Raw genomic sequence first — 15,695 nt, 5'->3', positions numbered from 1 at the left:
TTTATCCCTTTGGCACACACCCAAAATTGGTTCAGTTTCAGATGAACAGACTCTCTTTAAAATGTTCAGCAAACCTACACATGCATTCATAGAAATCCTCAGGGTGCAATCTGAACAATACTGAACAAATGAGGGAATTTTAGATGAACTTACATTTGATGAACACTCGATGTCGGGAAAAAAAAAAAAAAGATTCGCTTTAGTTTAAGCACCTCTACCAGTCATCAAAAAATAATTGCTGAACAAAAGCTTTATTGTACTCTGCTAGCGCAGTAGGACCCTTGTGTGTCTCAGTGGAATGTGAATGATGTGGGTTAGTTTTCTGCTGCGCTATGTGACCCATTGTAACACACAAACAAAAATCAAGAACTCGAGATCAGTTCCCGTAAAAAAAAAAAGCTACACTGGCTTTGGCATCATTTGGGATTAAAGGGCTAATGCACCCACTTGTGTTACTGCTTCCTCCAAGAAAGAAACTTCGCAACAGACTAAAAGAAGATGGCTTAAAAAAGAGCTTGAAAAAGCCGCTCGCCAAATGCGAGGGAAAATCCTTGTGTTGTGAGCACAGATGGAGCGACTCCACCTGTGCTCCAAGCCTCATTGTGAAGCCGTGTTCCGATTTCTGACTTCCGGCTTCTTCGGCACTGCCATTACACTGGCAGCACCGCTGAGGGGACAGGTGCAGGAGAGGTCCGCTCTCCTCCGCTGAGAGGAGACACCCGCTCTCCACCGCAGCGGGGGACTCGAGGAGAGGTCGGCTCTCCCCTGCCGTGGGAGACATGAGGAGAGGCCCGCTCTCCACCGCCTTGGGGGACACGAGGCCCGCTCTACACCGCCTTGGGGGACACGAGGCCCGCTCTACACCGCCTTGGGGGACACGAGGCCCGCTCTACACCGCCTTGGGGGACACGAGGCCCGCTCTACACCGCCTTGGGGGACACGAGGCCCGCTCTACACCGCCTTGGGGGACACGAGGCCCGCTCTACACCGCCTTGGGGGACACGAGGCCCGCTCTACACCGCCTTGGGGGACACGAGGCCCGCTCTACACCGCCTTGGGGGACACGAGGCCCGCTCTACACCGCCTTGGGGGACACGAGGCCCGCTCTACACCGCCTTGGGGGACACGAGGCCCGCTCTACACCGCCTTGGGGGACACGAGGCCCGCTCTACACCGCCTTGGGGACACGAGGCCCGCTCTACACCGCCTTGGAGGACAAAATTGGAGCTATATCTAAGGCTAGGTTCACATCTGTGCAGGTAGTACCGCTGCGGCTCCGCACGAAAATCCATGCAGCCGCACCACCCACAAAGAGAAATGCGGACCCGCGGGCGGGTGCCATTAGTTCTAATGGCACGCCGCCCGCACTTAAAAATGCAACCGTACTGGGAAACGAGGTTCCCGTCCGGGTTGCACTTTCAGAAGAAGTGCAGGGACTTCTTCTCCGCATGTCACGGGGCACAGGAGTCCATTCAAATGGATGGGCTCTCGTGACTGCACAAAACGCGGCCCGCACGGCCGCATAGATGTGAACCGGGGCTTAGCGCAGACTTCTGGGAAAATAATATGAGCCAATCACACAAGCAAGAAATGACATTTCTGGGGGATGTTCTGTGCAGCATTTGTGCACAGAACACCTCCAGGTAGACATATTGCAACGCATTTTACAGAAAAACGTCAGCGCTGCAGATTGAAAAGGAAAGGTAATTTTTATTAAAAATTAAATTACAATATGACTTGTAAAGCAATTGTATGAACTATATATATATTTTTTTTTAATTTGCTATTTTTTTTCTCCACAAAAGTGCAGTTACCCTTTAAGGAAACTGAAAAAGGTGAGACACTATATCCGACATACCAAAAAATAGATTTGGGGTTTAAATACACTTTAAGCCCCACCTATGCCATTCAACTGTCAGACGCCAGAACCTCTGACATCCAACAAGGGGAAGTCGGAAAAAACGACTACTCACTTGGAAACTGTCTGAATGATGAACACATCCTTCCCTCGCACCGACTCCTGAATCTGCACGCGGGTTTCTGTGGTTTCAAACAGAGAGAAGTTTTTTCACAATGATGAACTTCTACATTAGAACACATTGCATCACAAGTTACTTTTTTAATACAGATGTTAGAAGGATTTTGTAATGAACTAATATAGATTTTTTTACAGTGCATCCAGAAAGTATTCAAAGCGCTTAACTTTTGCCACATTTTGTTATGTTACAGCCTTATTGCAAAATGGATTAAATTAATTTTTTCCTCAACTTTCTACAAACAATACCCCATGACAACGTGAAAAAAGTTATTTTTGAAATATTTGCAATTTATTAAAAATAAAAAACGTACATAAGTATTCACAGCTTTTGCCATGACACTCAAAATTGAGCTCTGGTGCATTCTGTTCCCACTGATCATCCTTGAGATGTTTCCACAACTTGATTGGAGTCCACCCGTGGGAAATTCAGGTGATTGGACAGGATTAGGAAAAGCATAAACCTGTCTATATAACGTACCAAAGGTAACAGTGCATGTCAGAGCACAAACCAAGCCATGAAGTCCAAGGAATTGTCCGTAGGCCTCCAAGACAGAATTGTATCAAGGCACAGATCTGGGGAAAGGTGCAGAAAAATGTCTGCAGCATTGAAGGTCCCAATGAACACAGTGGCCTCCATCATACGTAAATGGAAGAAGTTTGGAACCACCAGGAATCTTCCTAGAGCGGGCTGCCCGGCCAAAATGAGCGATCGAGGGAGAAGGGCCTTAGCCACGGAGGTAACCAAGCACCCGATGGTCACTCTGAAAGAGCTCCAGCATTTCTCTGTGGAGAGAGGAGAAACATCCAGAAGAACAACCATCTCTGCTGCTCTCCACCAATCAGGCCTGTATGGTGGAGTGCCCAGATGGAAGCCACTCCTCAGTAAAAGACAAATAGCAGCCCGCCTGGACTTTGCCAAAAGGCACCTGAGGGACTTTCAGACCATGAGAAACAAAACTCTCTGGTCTGATGAAACAAAGATTGAACTCTTTGGCCTGAACGCCAAGCGTCATGTCTGGAGGAAACCAGGCACCGCTCACCACCTGGCCAATACCATCCCTACAGTGAAGCATGGTGGTGGCAGAATCATACTGTGGGGATGTTTTTTAGTGGCAGGAACTGGGAGACTAGTCAGGATCGAAGGAAAGATGAATGCAGCATTGTACAGAGACATCCTTGATGAAAACCTGTTCCAAAGCGCTTGGACCTTAGACTGGGGCGACAGTTCATCTTTCAACAGGACAACGACCCTAAGCACAAAGCCCACATAACAAAGGAGTGGCTACAGGCCAACTCTGTGAATGTCCTGGAGTGGCCCAGACTTGAACATCACTGGAGAGATCTGAAAATGGCTCTGCACCGACGCTCCCCTTCAACCTGATGGAGCTTGAGAGGTACTGCAAAGAAGAATGGGAGAAATTGCCCAAAAATAGGTGTGCCATGCTTGTAGTATCATACTCAAAATGACTTGAGGCTGTAATTGGTGCTAAAGGGGCTTCAACAAAGTATTGAGCAAAGGCTGGGAATACTTACCGTATATACTCGAGTATAAGCCAACCCGAATATAAGCCGAGGTACCTAATTTTACCACAAAAAACTGGGAAAAACTATTGACTCGAGTATAAGCCGGTGGTGTCAGTGGGGGGAGGAATAGTGCCCCATCGTTGGTGTCAGTGGGGGGAGGAATAGTGCCCCATCGTTGGTGTCAGTGGGGGGAGGAATAGTGCCCCATCGTTGGTGTCAGTGGGGGGAGGAATAGTGACCCTGCTCCAGCCTGGGCTCGCTCGCTCCCTCCCTCTCCCATGGTACACATTTACCGGTCAGATGTCTCCCTTCTCCGGCCGCTCTCCTCCTCTTCACTCGCTCGATCTTCGCGGTGCCGCTCAGCTCCTCCTCTCCAAGCTCCACCTCCTCACCGGTGATTGGGCGCCTGTGTGCCTCTCCTGAGCTACAGTTCCGGCGGCCAATCACCGGCGAGGATTGATCCCGGGGGTGTGTCCAGATGACAGGGACGGCATGTCATCCCGCCCACACCTGGAGACGTTGATTCGAGTATAAGCCGAGGGGGCCGTTTTTCAGCACAAAAAATGTGCTGAAAAACTCGGCTTATACTCGAGTATATACGGTATGTACATGTGGTTTTTTTTTTCGTTTTTTTATTTTTAATTCACGTTGTCATTGTGGGCCATTGTTTGTAGAATGTTGAGGAAAAAAATGGAATAATACATAAAATGTGGCAAAAGTTAAGCGCTGTGAATACTTTCTGGATGCAAAGTATATTGAAAAGCTTTATTTTAAAAGTATATTTTTAGACAAAACATTTACAGTTGGATAAAAGGTGAAAGGGTTCGACCCTCTCCTTTTTTATTTGCAGTCTGATTCTGCTCTGAAGATTCACCCGTTATATTTTTCCCGGCGACCATTGTTGACAGAAAGTAATGCGAAACACAAAATTTTACAGTTGTCACCATTACATTAATAGAGGGAACTCTTTTAATGGGGCAACCTGTTCTAATGACAACTGTCTAAGGCAGGGGTGGGCAACTGTGGCTCCAGCTGTTGTATAACTACAAGTCCCATGAGGCATTGCAAAACTGACAGTTACAAGCATTACTCCCAAAGGCAGAGGCATGATAGGACTTGTAGTTCACCAACAGCTGGAGGGCCACAGTTGCCCACCCCTGGTCTAAGGTGCTAGATTGGGCGGTTGATCTGTACTTTAAAAGCCCCCACCCTACAGCCACATTCCCGACCCTCAATCTACAAACAAACACGGTGGCCGTTCAGCTCTGTTGACATTGTCAGGACCAGGAGTTTAACACCGCTTAGTGTGCAAAGTCACCAATTATAGTCAATGAGACTGTCAAACATGACTATGGCAGCTGCAGCACAGAAGTTCAATATAGACTACCCATTGGGAATGGAAAAAAAAACCTTGCAATCAGGAGGGGGCAGTATTGCCTCCTGAAAGCCTGGAACTGTCTCAAAACCTCCAAAAAAAGAATCAACACAATATAATTTTGATACAGGATTTATGTAGTGCCAACAGTTTACGTCAACAGAAGACAGTCAGACAGATTGGGGTAGGGAGTTCAATAGGATGGAAGAGGCTTTCAAGAAGTCCTGGAGGTGAGCATGGAAGGAAGTGACAAGGAAGCTAGAAAGCAGGAGATCGAAGAGAAGAATTGGTATTTTGAGACTAGGTTAGTGATGTAGCTGGGGGCAGAGTTGTGGATGCGTTCGTAAGTTGTGGTTAGTATTTTGAATTTAAAGTGGGACTTTAGGCTTAAGAATTAAAATTGGCGGCCAGGCAGGATTTTTAAAGCAGAAGAGACATGCTTTGTCTCTTCTGTATTAAAGCTACTTAACTGCATGTCCGCGCCCTTGTACAGTAAGCCATGCATGCACAGCTCACTGTACATATTTGGAAACGCTGAATTGGACCGAACTCAAACACAGGCGCAGGAGTGACATCATTCCCGCCTGGCCAATGGCAGCGGTCGGCGATTGAGATCTGGAAGCCAGACGCTTGAAAATGTCAGTGGCCGGACGGGCAGCTTGAGAACGCCACATTGCTGGAGCGAATTCGTTGGGTGAGCAGAAACCAGAAGAGGTATTGGCAGAAAGAAGCTGATGGAGGAAATAAATGGCGGTTTACTAGGTAGAAGCAGGATAGGCTTCTAAAAAGAGAAAGGTTTTTAGGGATCATCTAAAAGGTAGATAGATTAGGAGACAGCCGGACAGACTGGGGTAGGGAGTTCCATAGGGGAGTAGCTCAGGAGAAGTCGTGGAGGCGAGCATGGGAGAAGGTGACATGGGAACTAGAGAGCAGAAGGTCTTGGGAGGATCGAAGAGAGCGGTTTGGTTGATATTTTGAGACCAGGTTGGTGATGTAGCTGGAGGCAGGGTTGTGGATGGCTTTGTAAGTTGTTTTTAGTAATCTGAATTTTATTCATTGGGCGAGTGGAAGCCAGTGGAGGGATTGGCAGAGAGGGGTGGAGGACACTGAGTGGAGGCCAGTGGAGGGATTGGCAGAGAGGGGTGGAGGACACTGAGTGGAGGCCAGTGGAGGGATTGGCAGAGAGGGGTGGAGGACACTGAGTGGAGGGATTGGCAGAGAGGGGTGGAGGACACTGAGTGGAGGCCAGTGGAGGGATTGGCAGAGAGGGGTGGAGGACACTGAGTGGAGGCCAGTGGAGGGATTGGCAGAGAGGGGTGGAGGACACTGAGTGGAGGCCAGTGGAGGGATTGGCAGGGAGGGGTGGAGGACACTGAGTGGAGGCCAGTGGAGGGATTGGCAGAGAGGGGTGGAGGACACTGAGTGGAGGCCAGTGGAGGGATTGGCAGAGAGGGATGGAGGACACTGAGTGGAGGCCAGTGGCGGGATTGGCAGAGAGGGATGGAGGACACTGAGTGGAGGGATTGGCAGAGAGGGGTGGAGGACACTGAGTGGAGGCCAGTGGAGGGATTGGCAGAGAGGGGTGGAGGACACTGAGTGGAGGGATTGGCAGAGAGGGGTGGAGGACACTGAGTGGAGGCCAGTGGAGGGATTGGCAGAGAGGGGTGGAGGACACTGAGTGGAGGCCAGTGGAGGGATTGGCAGAGAGGGGTGGAGGACACTGAGTGGAGGCCAGTGGAGGGATTGGCAGGGAGGGGTGGAGGACACTGAGTGGAGGCCAGTGGAGGGATTGGCAGAGAGGGGTGGAGGACACTGAGTGGAGGCCAGTGGAGGGATTGGCAGAGAGGGATGGAGGACACTGAGTGGAGGCCAGTGGCGGGATTGGCAGAGAGGGATGGAGGACACTGAGTGGAGGGATTGGCAGAGAGGGGTAGCAGACACTGAATGGTTGGTAAGGTGGATGAGCCTGGCAGCAGCATTCATGATGGACTGGAGGGGGACAGCCTATGTAAAGGTTATCCAATGAGAAGGGAGTTGCAGTAGTCGAGGCGAGAGATAACCAGGGAGTGAACTAGACGCTTTGTAGTGCAATGGTTAGGAAGGGGCATATTTTGGAGATGTTGCGGAGGTTGAGGCAGCAAGCTTTGGACAGCCATGGTCTGTTCCCCATGTGAATGAGCCTTTGAAGGGGGGAGGGGGGGGGGGTGGAAGATATTTCCTCTCACTTTATGCTGTGACTCAGGAATAGGAAGACAAGGCAACATTTTTTTTCAATGAGGCACAGTAAAAGTACAAAAAAAACCAAAAACCTAAATAGGAGTATCAGAAATTGAACGACTCCACATATAAAAATTCAGAACGATATTTTATTCGGGGTTGCTAGGGAAAATCCAACAAATTTTGGAGCTTATGAAAATCCCCCTTCTTCAGAACTGCAAGGATGATAAATCTGAAATCTGGACCGGGCAATAATAACAAATACTTGGGTCATCTTTCTTCCAGCAGATTCCTCACACTTGAGTGAGACTCAAAGAAGAATTAGGAGAAAGTCAAACAAAATATCAGGTAAACGTTTAATATTTGTAAATGTTCCCTATAAAACAGCAAATCTTCGCTGAGTTCAGGTCAGGTAAATAATGGAGGGGAATAACTGAGTGGGCAGAAGGTGTTTGCTATGTGCGTGTAAGAGAAGACGGATAACTTTCCTCTTGCTATGTTCCTGGAACATGCAGATCGAGAAAATGAAAAACAGCTTGTGAAAAAAGCAGAAAAAAGAGATAGAGGGCTGCCAGAAAGATTAGCCGGGACGAGTACTTCTAACGTCGGGCCATGCAGCCACAACAGTTACAGCCAAAACAGAACGGACAATCGGGTCCATCAGGGCTGCAGGGCCAGACTGTATAGTCCTCAATCAAGGTCACAACACCAGCGAGACCCAATGACTCGAGGACAAACCCCAACACTTGAGTATCGAAAAAAAAAACGAGGCTGGATGGGAGGGTCACTGAGGAATTATATTCATTTACTAATGAAGGAGACCATCGGCCTCGTTATACAGATTAAACATATCCAGCGGACAGCTGTTCCTGGGGTTATGCCAACGTGACAGAGCGATTACGGTTAAATATTGATTGCTTTATGCCTTTTTATGTGCACAGTTGCCCAATATGCTAATGGGGTTAATGCATCTCCCTGGAGCTTTCCAAAGGAAGGGCACATAAAAGACCTTGAGTTCTGGCATTATTAAGATTCTAACAGATTTATTTAAGGAGAACAAATCATGTCTGAGGTTATTCTACAACAGCCTTTCTCAACCAGGGGACCCAGGCACCCTGGGGTGCCTTAAGGTTTCTTTAGGGGTGCCTTGGCAAAATCTCTGAAAACTGCCCAAAACTTGTATACAAGCCAGCGGGTGGAACAAGCCTGCCTTCTAGTTACACAAAGCCACAGGTTTTCATTGTGCACCATTACCACCTTCTAGCCGCCGGCGTCCTGACAACCAATGACATCATCAGTTGATAAGGAGGATGTCAGCTGCTTGCACAGCATCCTAGTGTGACCCTCCCCCGCCCCTCTCCATCAGTGCTGGGGTCACATTTGCTCAGTGATGCCTTACCTATTGCATGAGCTCTAAGGAAGCAGGATATAAATACACTAAGCCTTAAAGCCAAATTTTTTTTTTTTCAAAGGATATGTCCACCTTTTGTTACATGTTACACCCATATTTAGGGTGTAACATGATGTGAACAGACAAGCCCCTGCACGCCCCCCCCCCCCCTCCTCAGCTTTGACAGCTAGCGGGGGATCTTCTACCCCTGCTAGCTGTCACAATTTTAAAAGAACGCGGCCATGCGGGGCTGCGCCTGCGTCACTCGTTCACGGTATTCTGTGGATGAGAAGACTACAAGTCCCAGCAGCCTTTGTGGCTGTCAGCTTGTAGCTCTCAATGAACCACCACTGTACTGTGGAGCGATGTGGTAGTTCATTGAGTCTTCCTGTCAGAATGTGTTTGCTTGCCCATACAGGATGTATGAGTACACAGCTACACTGACAGGTCTGCAGGAGACCTGCATGGCACAAGTTATATGCTGATTGCTTGTGCAAAGCTTTTGAGCAGCGATCTCCAAACTGCAGCCCGGGGACCAGATGTGGACGTTTGCTTGCCCTTATCTGGCCTGTGGGGCACTCTTTCACCAACTGACACTGATAACATGACTTAGTACTTGGTGGCAAATCCCTTGTTGGCAATCACAGAGGTCACACGTTTCCTGGAGTTGGCCACCAGGTTTGCACACATCTCAGGAGGGATGTTGTCCCACTCCTCTTGGCAGATCCTCTCCAAGTCATTAAGGTTTGGTGGCTGACATTTGGCAACTCGAACTTTCAGCTCCCTCCACAGATTTTCAATCGGATTAAGGTCTGGAGACTGGCTAGGCCACTGCAGGACCTTAACGTGCTTTTTCAAAGTGGGCAAACATTCAAAATCAGCAGGGGATCAAATACTTATTTCCTTCCCTGTATTAAAAATGCTTTTTTAGTGCAGCTTAGAACACAATGGAAGGAAAGGTTACTGGTCGCCTTTAAGAGACAAGATTGCTCTCTCTCATACAGGATGACCGGTTTTACCGCTTAGTCTTTTAAAGGCCAACTAATAGGTACACAGAAGAGTCTGGAAACTGTACAGCGAGATGCAGGAAAGGAATTGGCTGGAGACGGCTCACCTCTGTTTGGCTCCTGGTACACCAGGACCTTGCCAAGTTCAACTCCCAAACGCCTAGAAAAAGAGGAAAAATATAGTTAACTCCTTAATGCCCTCAGGCAGAAGACCAACATTTCACCAAAACTTGTATGAATGCACCAGAATACAGGTCTACTCGTGTCATATACTCCAAATATTTTTTTAGCATCACAAACCAGTACGGGGACTGTACATGTCAATGTAAGGTAAATGTGAAATTTCCAGTGAAGCTGAACAGTGCTGTGACCCAGCAGCTACTTACTGTGGTGGTCTCAAAGAAAGGGGCCGAACACCACGAGTCCAAGCTGCTAGCAACTGTTATTTGATAGTGATCACTGAACAATGCTGTTGCCATTGTCCCCATCCTCCTCCTTACTCACCTCATTCCCAACCATTCCATCTATGATTGGAAACCAAAGCAGTGATTCGGACAGCAGATATATTATTTTATTTTCGTGTTGTTTTGTTGAAATTAACACATGTAGCCAACAGTCAGCTTGTCTGCTTTGTTTATAATTTGAAGTTCCTGTGCCCCGCATGGGTGGGAGATGAGATTTATCCCAGCAGGGAGCGAAAACAGCATGGTGTCCTGTGACTGTGAAAAGCCAGACCTGTGGGCTCCGGGAGCTTGGGGCTTGGTCAAACTGAAAGGGCCATATATTGTCCCTATAGGGGGAGAAGGGGCAGAGTTTGAGTCAGGATGGAGAGAGCAGCTCATGGCTGCAGGCCTTGCTAGGTGTTGCATTGAACTGTGCTTTGCTTTGTGCACTGCTGGGACTTGTGGTTCTACAGTGTCTGTATGGTCTTGAAGCTGCGGCCAAGACACACAGCCCTCTGAAGACCCATGAGGAGTTGGTGTCTATCTGCCTAGACTTCCTCTACTGAGGCCACTGCTGGCTGGTGAGTCCATGAAGTTTTACCCTGTGCTCTGTCCTTCTGCTGTGTACCCGGCCGTACCCATTGACTGCCAGTCTGCCCTTCTGCTGTGTGCCCAGAATTACCCCTTGACTGCCAGTCTGCCCTTCTGCTGTGTGGCCAGACTTACCCATTGCCTGCCAGTCTGCCCTTCTGCTGTGTGCCCAGACTTACCCATTGCATGCCAGTCTGCCCTTCTGCTGTGTACCCGGACTTACCTCTTGACTGCCAGTCTGCCCTTCTGCGGTGTACCCGGACTTACCAATTGCTTGCCAGTCTGCCCTTCTGCTGTGTGCCCGGACTTACCCATTGCTTGCCAGTCTGCCCTTCTGCTTTGTGCCCGGACTTACCCATTGCCTGCCAGTCTGCCCTTCTGCTGTGTGCCCGGACTTACCCATTGCCTGCCAGTCTGCCCTTCTGCTGTGTGCCCGGACTTACCCATTGCCTGCTAGCCTGCCCTTCTGCTGTGTGCCCGGACTTACCAATTGCCTGCCAGCCTGCCCTTCTGCTGTGTGCCCGGACTTACCCACAGACTGCCAGTCTGCCCTTCTGCTGTGTACCCGGACTTACCCATTGCCTGCCAGTCTGCCCTTCTGCTGTGTACCCGGACTTACCCATTGCCTGCCTTTCTGCTGTATGCCAGGACTTACCCATTGACTGCCAGTTTGCCCTTCTGCTGCGTGCTGAGACATAACCCATTGCCTGCCAGAGCTGCCTTCCGCTGTGGGCCCGGACTTACTCATTGCCTACAAGTCTGTCTTCTGCTGTGTGCACGGACCTACCCATTGCCTGCCAGTCTTCCGCCCTGTTCTGTGCTCCTTGTCAGGTGTCCTTCCCTGCGGTACAGACTTAACTTTTGTTTGCCAAAACCTTGCTATTCTCACCGTGTACCCTCAAAATCTTTAAATAAAAGCCCTGTGTGCTCCACTGCTCTCCGCGTGTGTTCTGTCCCACCTACACCTCCGTCACAAGAAGACTGTAAAGTAAGGGTGACAACAGGACTGGTTGGGAGAGAGACCAGATTGAAGCACAGCATCACAGGTCTACTATCACTTAAGAGGGTTCATCAGTTGTTCCTGGATGGATCCTCCTTTGGTATTGTAAGCTCAGGATCCAGTTCTGTAGTCTGGTCTTGCGCTTGGCCAGTTCTGTTGCCATTCCTTCACTACAGCTCTCTGTTAGTAAAGGCATGGCAACAAGATTGGTCAACAGCAAGACCAGACTACAGAACTGGATCCTGAGTCCACAATATTAAAGGGATCATCAGTTGTTCCTGGCCAGCACCTCTTTTGGAATTGCTGACCCATGAGCCACTTCTGCAGTCTGGTCTTGCTGTTGGCCAGTCTTGTTGCGATTCCTTCACCACAGCTCTATTGAGCTTAAGAGTCCGTTCCTGAACAGTCTATAGGAGGCCACATGTCCTGGGTCTGGGGACCCAAAGTAGGAATCTCGCGCTCTGCAGTGAAGATAGAGGGCTTCATTCATGGTACATCCCATGACCAAGAATTTAGACATGTATCTGGAGAGATTAGATTTGGTTTCTTTAAATTACTGCAAACACCAGTAAGATGGGGTGGGGGTATTGCTTAGGGCTGGGGTAAGCAACCTGCAGCTCTCTAGCTGTTGTGGAACTACATTTCCCATGAGGCATTGCAACAATACAAAACTGACAGTTACAGCTATGACTTGCAGAGGCATGATGGAACTTGTAGTCCTGCAACAGCTGGAGAGTCGCAGGTTGCCTACCCCTGGCTTAGGGGAAGGGAGGATACCCTGGTCAGCGTTAACCTAACTTTCACTTTTAAATGGCTAGCGAATGAGCACCTGAAAACTCGTGAGGTCATCACTCTGCTCTCTCTGCCTATCAACAGTCAAAGCATTTAAAAATGTACCAGTTAACAATGCTGTCCCCTCCTTTCCCACCTTTGCAGCAAACTGCAGGAGAGAAATATTACAACTAGGAGTACTTTGTAGCTTAGCTACAAGAATGAATAATATGGATAATAATCCTGAAAAGAATAATGCTGGCCATGCAATACAGCAGCACCAGTCTGGAAGGGGTTAACCAATGACACCACTGCACAATGTCACTCTGAGATCAGTGGCAGGAAAGGTACATCTCAGAGATACAGATGTACTTCACGCAGTACAGCAAAAAATTGACAACATAATACCAGTCCGGTTTTGGATTCCATCCTATCTTTTAAGAAAACAATGAGCAATTATTACTCTCTCGTGATCAGCTGGAAAATGTTCACTGCGCTTTTGACAGACAGCTCTTTTGCTAGCACACTAAGCAATAGCAAGGGTGTAATTTGGACTTCTACAATCAATTATTTGGGTGTAAATGTCTGCAGGAACGCCAAAAAAAAAATAACGAATACAATTTAAACAGATCAGCAGCAATGGCCATGCACAATTCACTTATTCGTTTCAATCCTTTAAACAGGACCTGTACTATGGAAGGCAAGCAGAGGGCAAAGGACTAGTCACCCGTATTTTCCAGTGGCCTCTCTTCAGGTGATCTTATCCCCAATACCCACTTACTATGCCATGTTCTGCATGTCAAAGCTGCCCCCCTAATGAACGGTGGTGGAATTTTCAAAAAGCAGCAGGAGAAGAGGTGGAGAAAGCAAAGATCCAAAGAATGATTGAAGCAGAAGCAGGGAGATCTTTGCACTGCAGGTCCCCAGGTACAGCTTCCACTCCAGCAAAAACAACAGCGTGCTCGCTTAGCTCACAACACCAAAATCTTATTCCAAATCTGGTGAGACTAGCATTCAGAGGCAATGCAGAAATACAGCTATAAGACTACAGGAGTGAGATCCCCAAGCATGCAAAGCAATCATATTCTGAAAGTGAAAACTGATAGATAAAATCTATGCGTTCTAACAACTTGTGGAGTAGTTCATCCTTGCTTAAAGAGCCACTGTCACTTTGAGACCACAGTAACTGAGAGGATATCTTCCCCTTCGCAGGAACAAGGGTCCCTATTGGGTGCCTATTTTCAGCCAAGCCTCTTGTTTTGGTAATGCCTAATATTTTGGATTTTCCACCACTTTTTGTCTCAGTGACAATGGTCATCAGTGCAAATGGAGCATGGAGCTCCCCAGCGGCAACACAGACAGCTTTAATCTTTAGCAAACACAAGTTTGGCTCTGAGGAAGAGGCAAGTCCTCGAAACGCGTCAGGTTATTGGATGTCTACACTCCCTATTGTGGACTGTTACTCAGCGCAGTGTTGACCCAGCTGTTCTTTTATGATGTGCCTTGACTTTATTGTCGTTTGTGAGTACAACACCTACTTTATTTCTTATTAAACATTTTTTATGGTAATGCACTAGGCCGGTGCGCCCTCTGTTTGTTCTTTCCTCATTCAGCTTTAATCTTTAGTTATAAAGTAATTTAGCAAAAATGAGCAAACGTAGCTAGAGATGTTATTGAAATCTCTGGATCTTCTGCAAATATGACCCTGAATGCTGCAATACGTATGGAAAGCATAATAAATATGGTGAATCACTGCTGCATTAGTCAGTGCCAGGTAATCATGTCTACAGTATAGCAGAAAAGTATTAACACTTTGCCCCAACAATTCACAAGTCTGGAATCATTGGGATGGCGTCCAGCCTGCAAGGAGAACGGAGATGCTCCAAGGTCAGGCATGTAGAGAGAAAGCAGCCTATTACAGAGGAAGGACAGTCATACTTACTCTCCAATCCTCTTGGCCAGCTCGACGCAGGAAGCATTGGAATTGGCAGAGAAGAGCACCAGGCCACCCTTGGTAACGTTCATCTTCGGAGAGTCTTGCAAAGTCGCATGCAAACAGCAGGGCCGACTGTCCTCCTGAGGAAAACAAGAAGAACATCATTATGAGTTTTAAAGTTCTACTCCTCCCAAAACTTTGTTAGATCTAGATAGACTTGTGAAGAAAAAAAAAAGACTTCTGTCAAGTTCTTAATGCTGTTTGTTATGTTGCTGGGAAGATTTCACCTCACTTCCTCACCCTAGGTGTTTTGGAGGGGGGGGGGTAGGTAAAAAACTGGGGCACAGAGCAAGAAGAAGGGGAAGAGAGCAAAAGAGGCAAAGGTGGAAGGGCCAAAGAGAGAGAAAGAGAGCAGAGAGTGAGAAAGAGAAGGGAATGGAGAGAGTGAGAGGGAGATGAGGGAGAGGAGAGAGATACAGTGGGGCAGAGAGTGAAAGAAGAGGGGAGAGAGATTGAGAAGGGGTGGGGAGAGAGAGACTGGGGCAGAGAACAAGAGAGAGGGAAATAGAGAGAGAAAACGAGAAAAGGGGCAGAGGGCAGAGTAGAGAACCAGAAAGGGGGCAAAGAGCTAAAGAGCTGAGAGCAAAGGAGAGAGAGTGGGGCCAAGAGCCAGAGAGAGCAAGTATGGGGCCAACAGCCAGAGAGAGCAAGTGTGGGGCCAAGAGCAGTAGGCAGAGAAGAAAAACAGAATGGGGGGGAAAGTGCAAAAGAGAGAGCGAGACCAACAGCCAGAGAAAGCAAGAGTGGGGCCAAAAGTCAGAAAGAGAGTGAGAGTGGGGCCAAGAGAGCCATAGAGAGAGACCGAGGGAAGGGAAGAGAGAGGGAAAGAGAGAGAGAAAGAGATAGAGAGGGAGGGGGGGAGAGTGTAAAGGGAGGAGGGAGAGAGTGGAGAGGGGGGAGGGAGAGAGTGGAGAGGGGGGAGGGAGAGAGTGGAGAGGGGGGAGGGAGAGAGTGGAGAGGGGGGAGGGAGAGAGTGGAGAGGGGGGAGGGAGAGAGTGGGAGAGGGGGGGAGAGAGAGAGAGGGGGGGGAGAGAGAGAGAGGGGGGGAGAGAGAGAGAGGGGGGGAGAGAGAGAGGGGGGAGAGGGGAGAGCGAGAGAGGAGAGGGGGGAGAGCGAGACAGGAGGGGGGGAGAGCGAGAGAGGAGGGGGAGAGCGAGAGAGGAGGGGGGAGAGCGAGAGAGGAGGGGGGAGAGCGAGAGAGGAGGGGGAGAGAGAGGAGGGGGAGAGAGAGAGAGGAGGGGAGAGAGAGAGAGGAGGGGGGAGGGAGAGGAGAGGGAGAGAGAGGAGGGGGGGAGGGGGGGAGAGAGGGAGAGAGAGGAGGGGGGAGAGGGGGAGAGAGGGGG

General features: G+C 48.8%; 1 protein-coding gene across 2 annotated transcripts in view; it reads right to left on the bottom strand.

The window, feature by feature from the left end:
• Positions 1-14,428, bottom strand: part of PRPSAP2 (phosphoribosyl pyrophosphate synthetase associated protein 2) — an 80,995-nt gene extending 66,567 nt beyond the window's left edge. The window contains exons 1-3 of one of the 2 annotated variants that reach the window (XM_089656006.1): positions 14,299-14,428; positions 9,659-9,711; positions 1,974-2,040 (exon numbers count right to left, since the gene is read on the bottom strand). In XM_089656006.1, the coding sequence (XP_089512132.1) occupies positions 1,974-2,040; positions 9,659-9,711; positions 14,299-14,381 (203 nt within the window). In that variant the 5' untranslated portion in view covers positions 14,382-14,428. Of the gene's footprint in view, positions 1-153; positions 852-1,973; positions 2,041-9,658; positions 9,712-14,298 lie in introns of those variants that run through there. The other variant, XM_089656008.1, reaches the window with a different exon arrangement.
• Between the last annotated feature and the right edge of the window lie 1,267 nt (positions 14,429-15,695).

Source organism: Staurois parvus, unplaced genomic scaffold (genome assembly GCF_062004578.1).
Source record: "Staurois parvus isolate SC_StPar_1 unplaced genomic scaffold, SC_StPar_1.0 ptg000882l, whole genome shotgun sequence".
Lineage (NCBI taxonomy): Eukaryota > Metazoa > Chordata > Amphibia > Anura > Ranidae > Staurois > Staurois parvus.
This window is presented reverse-complemented; position numbering and strand designations above follow the sequence as displayed.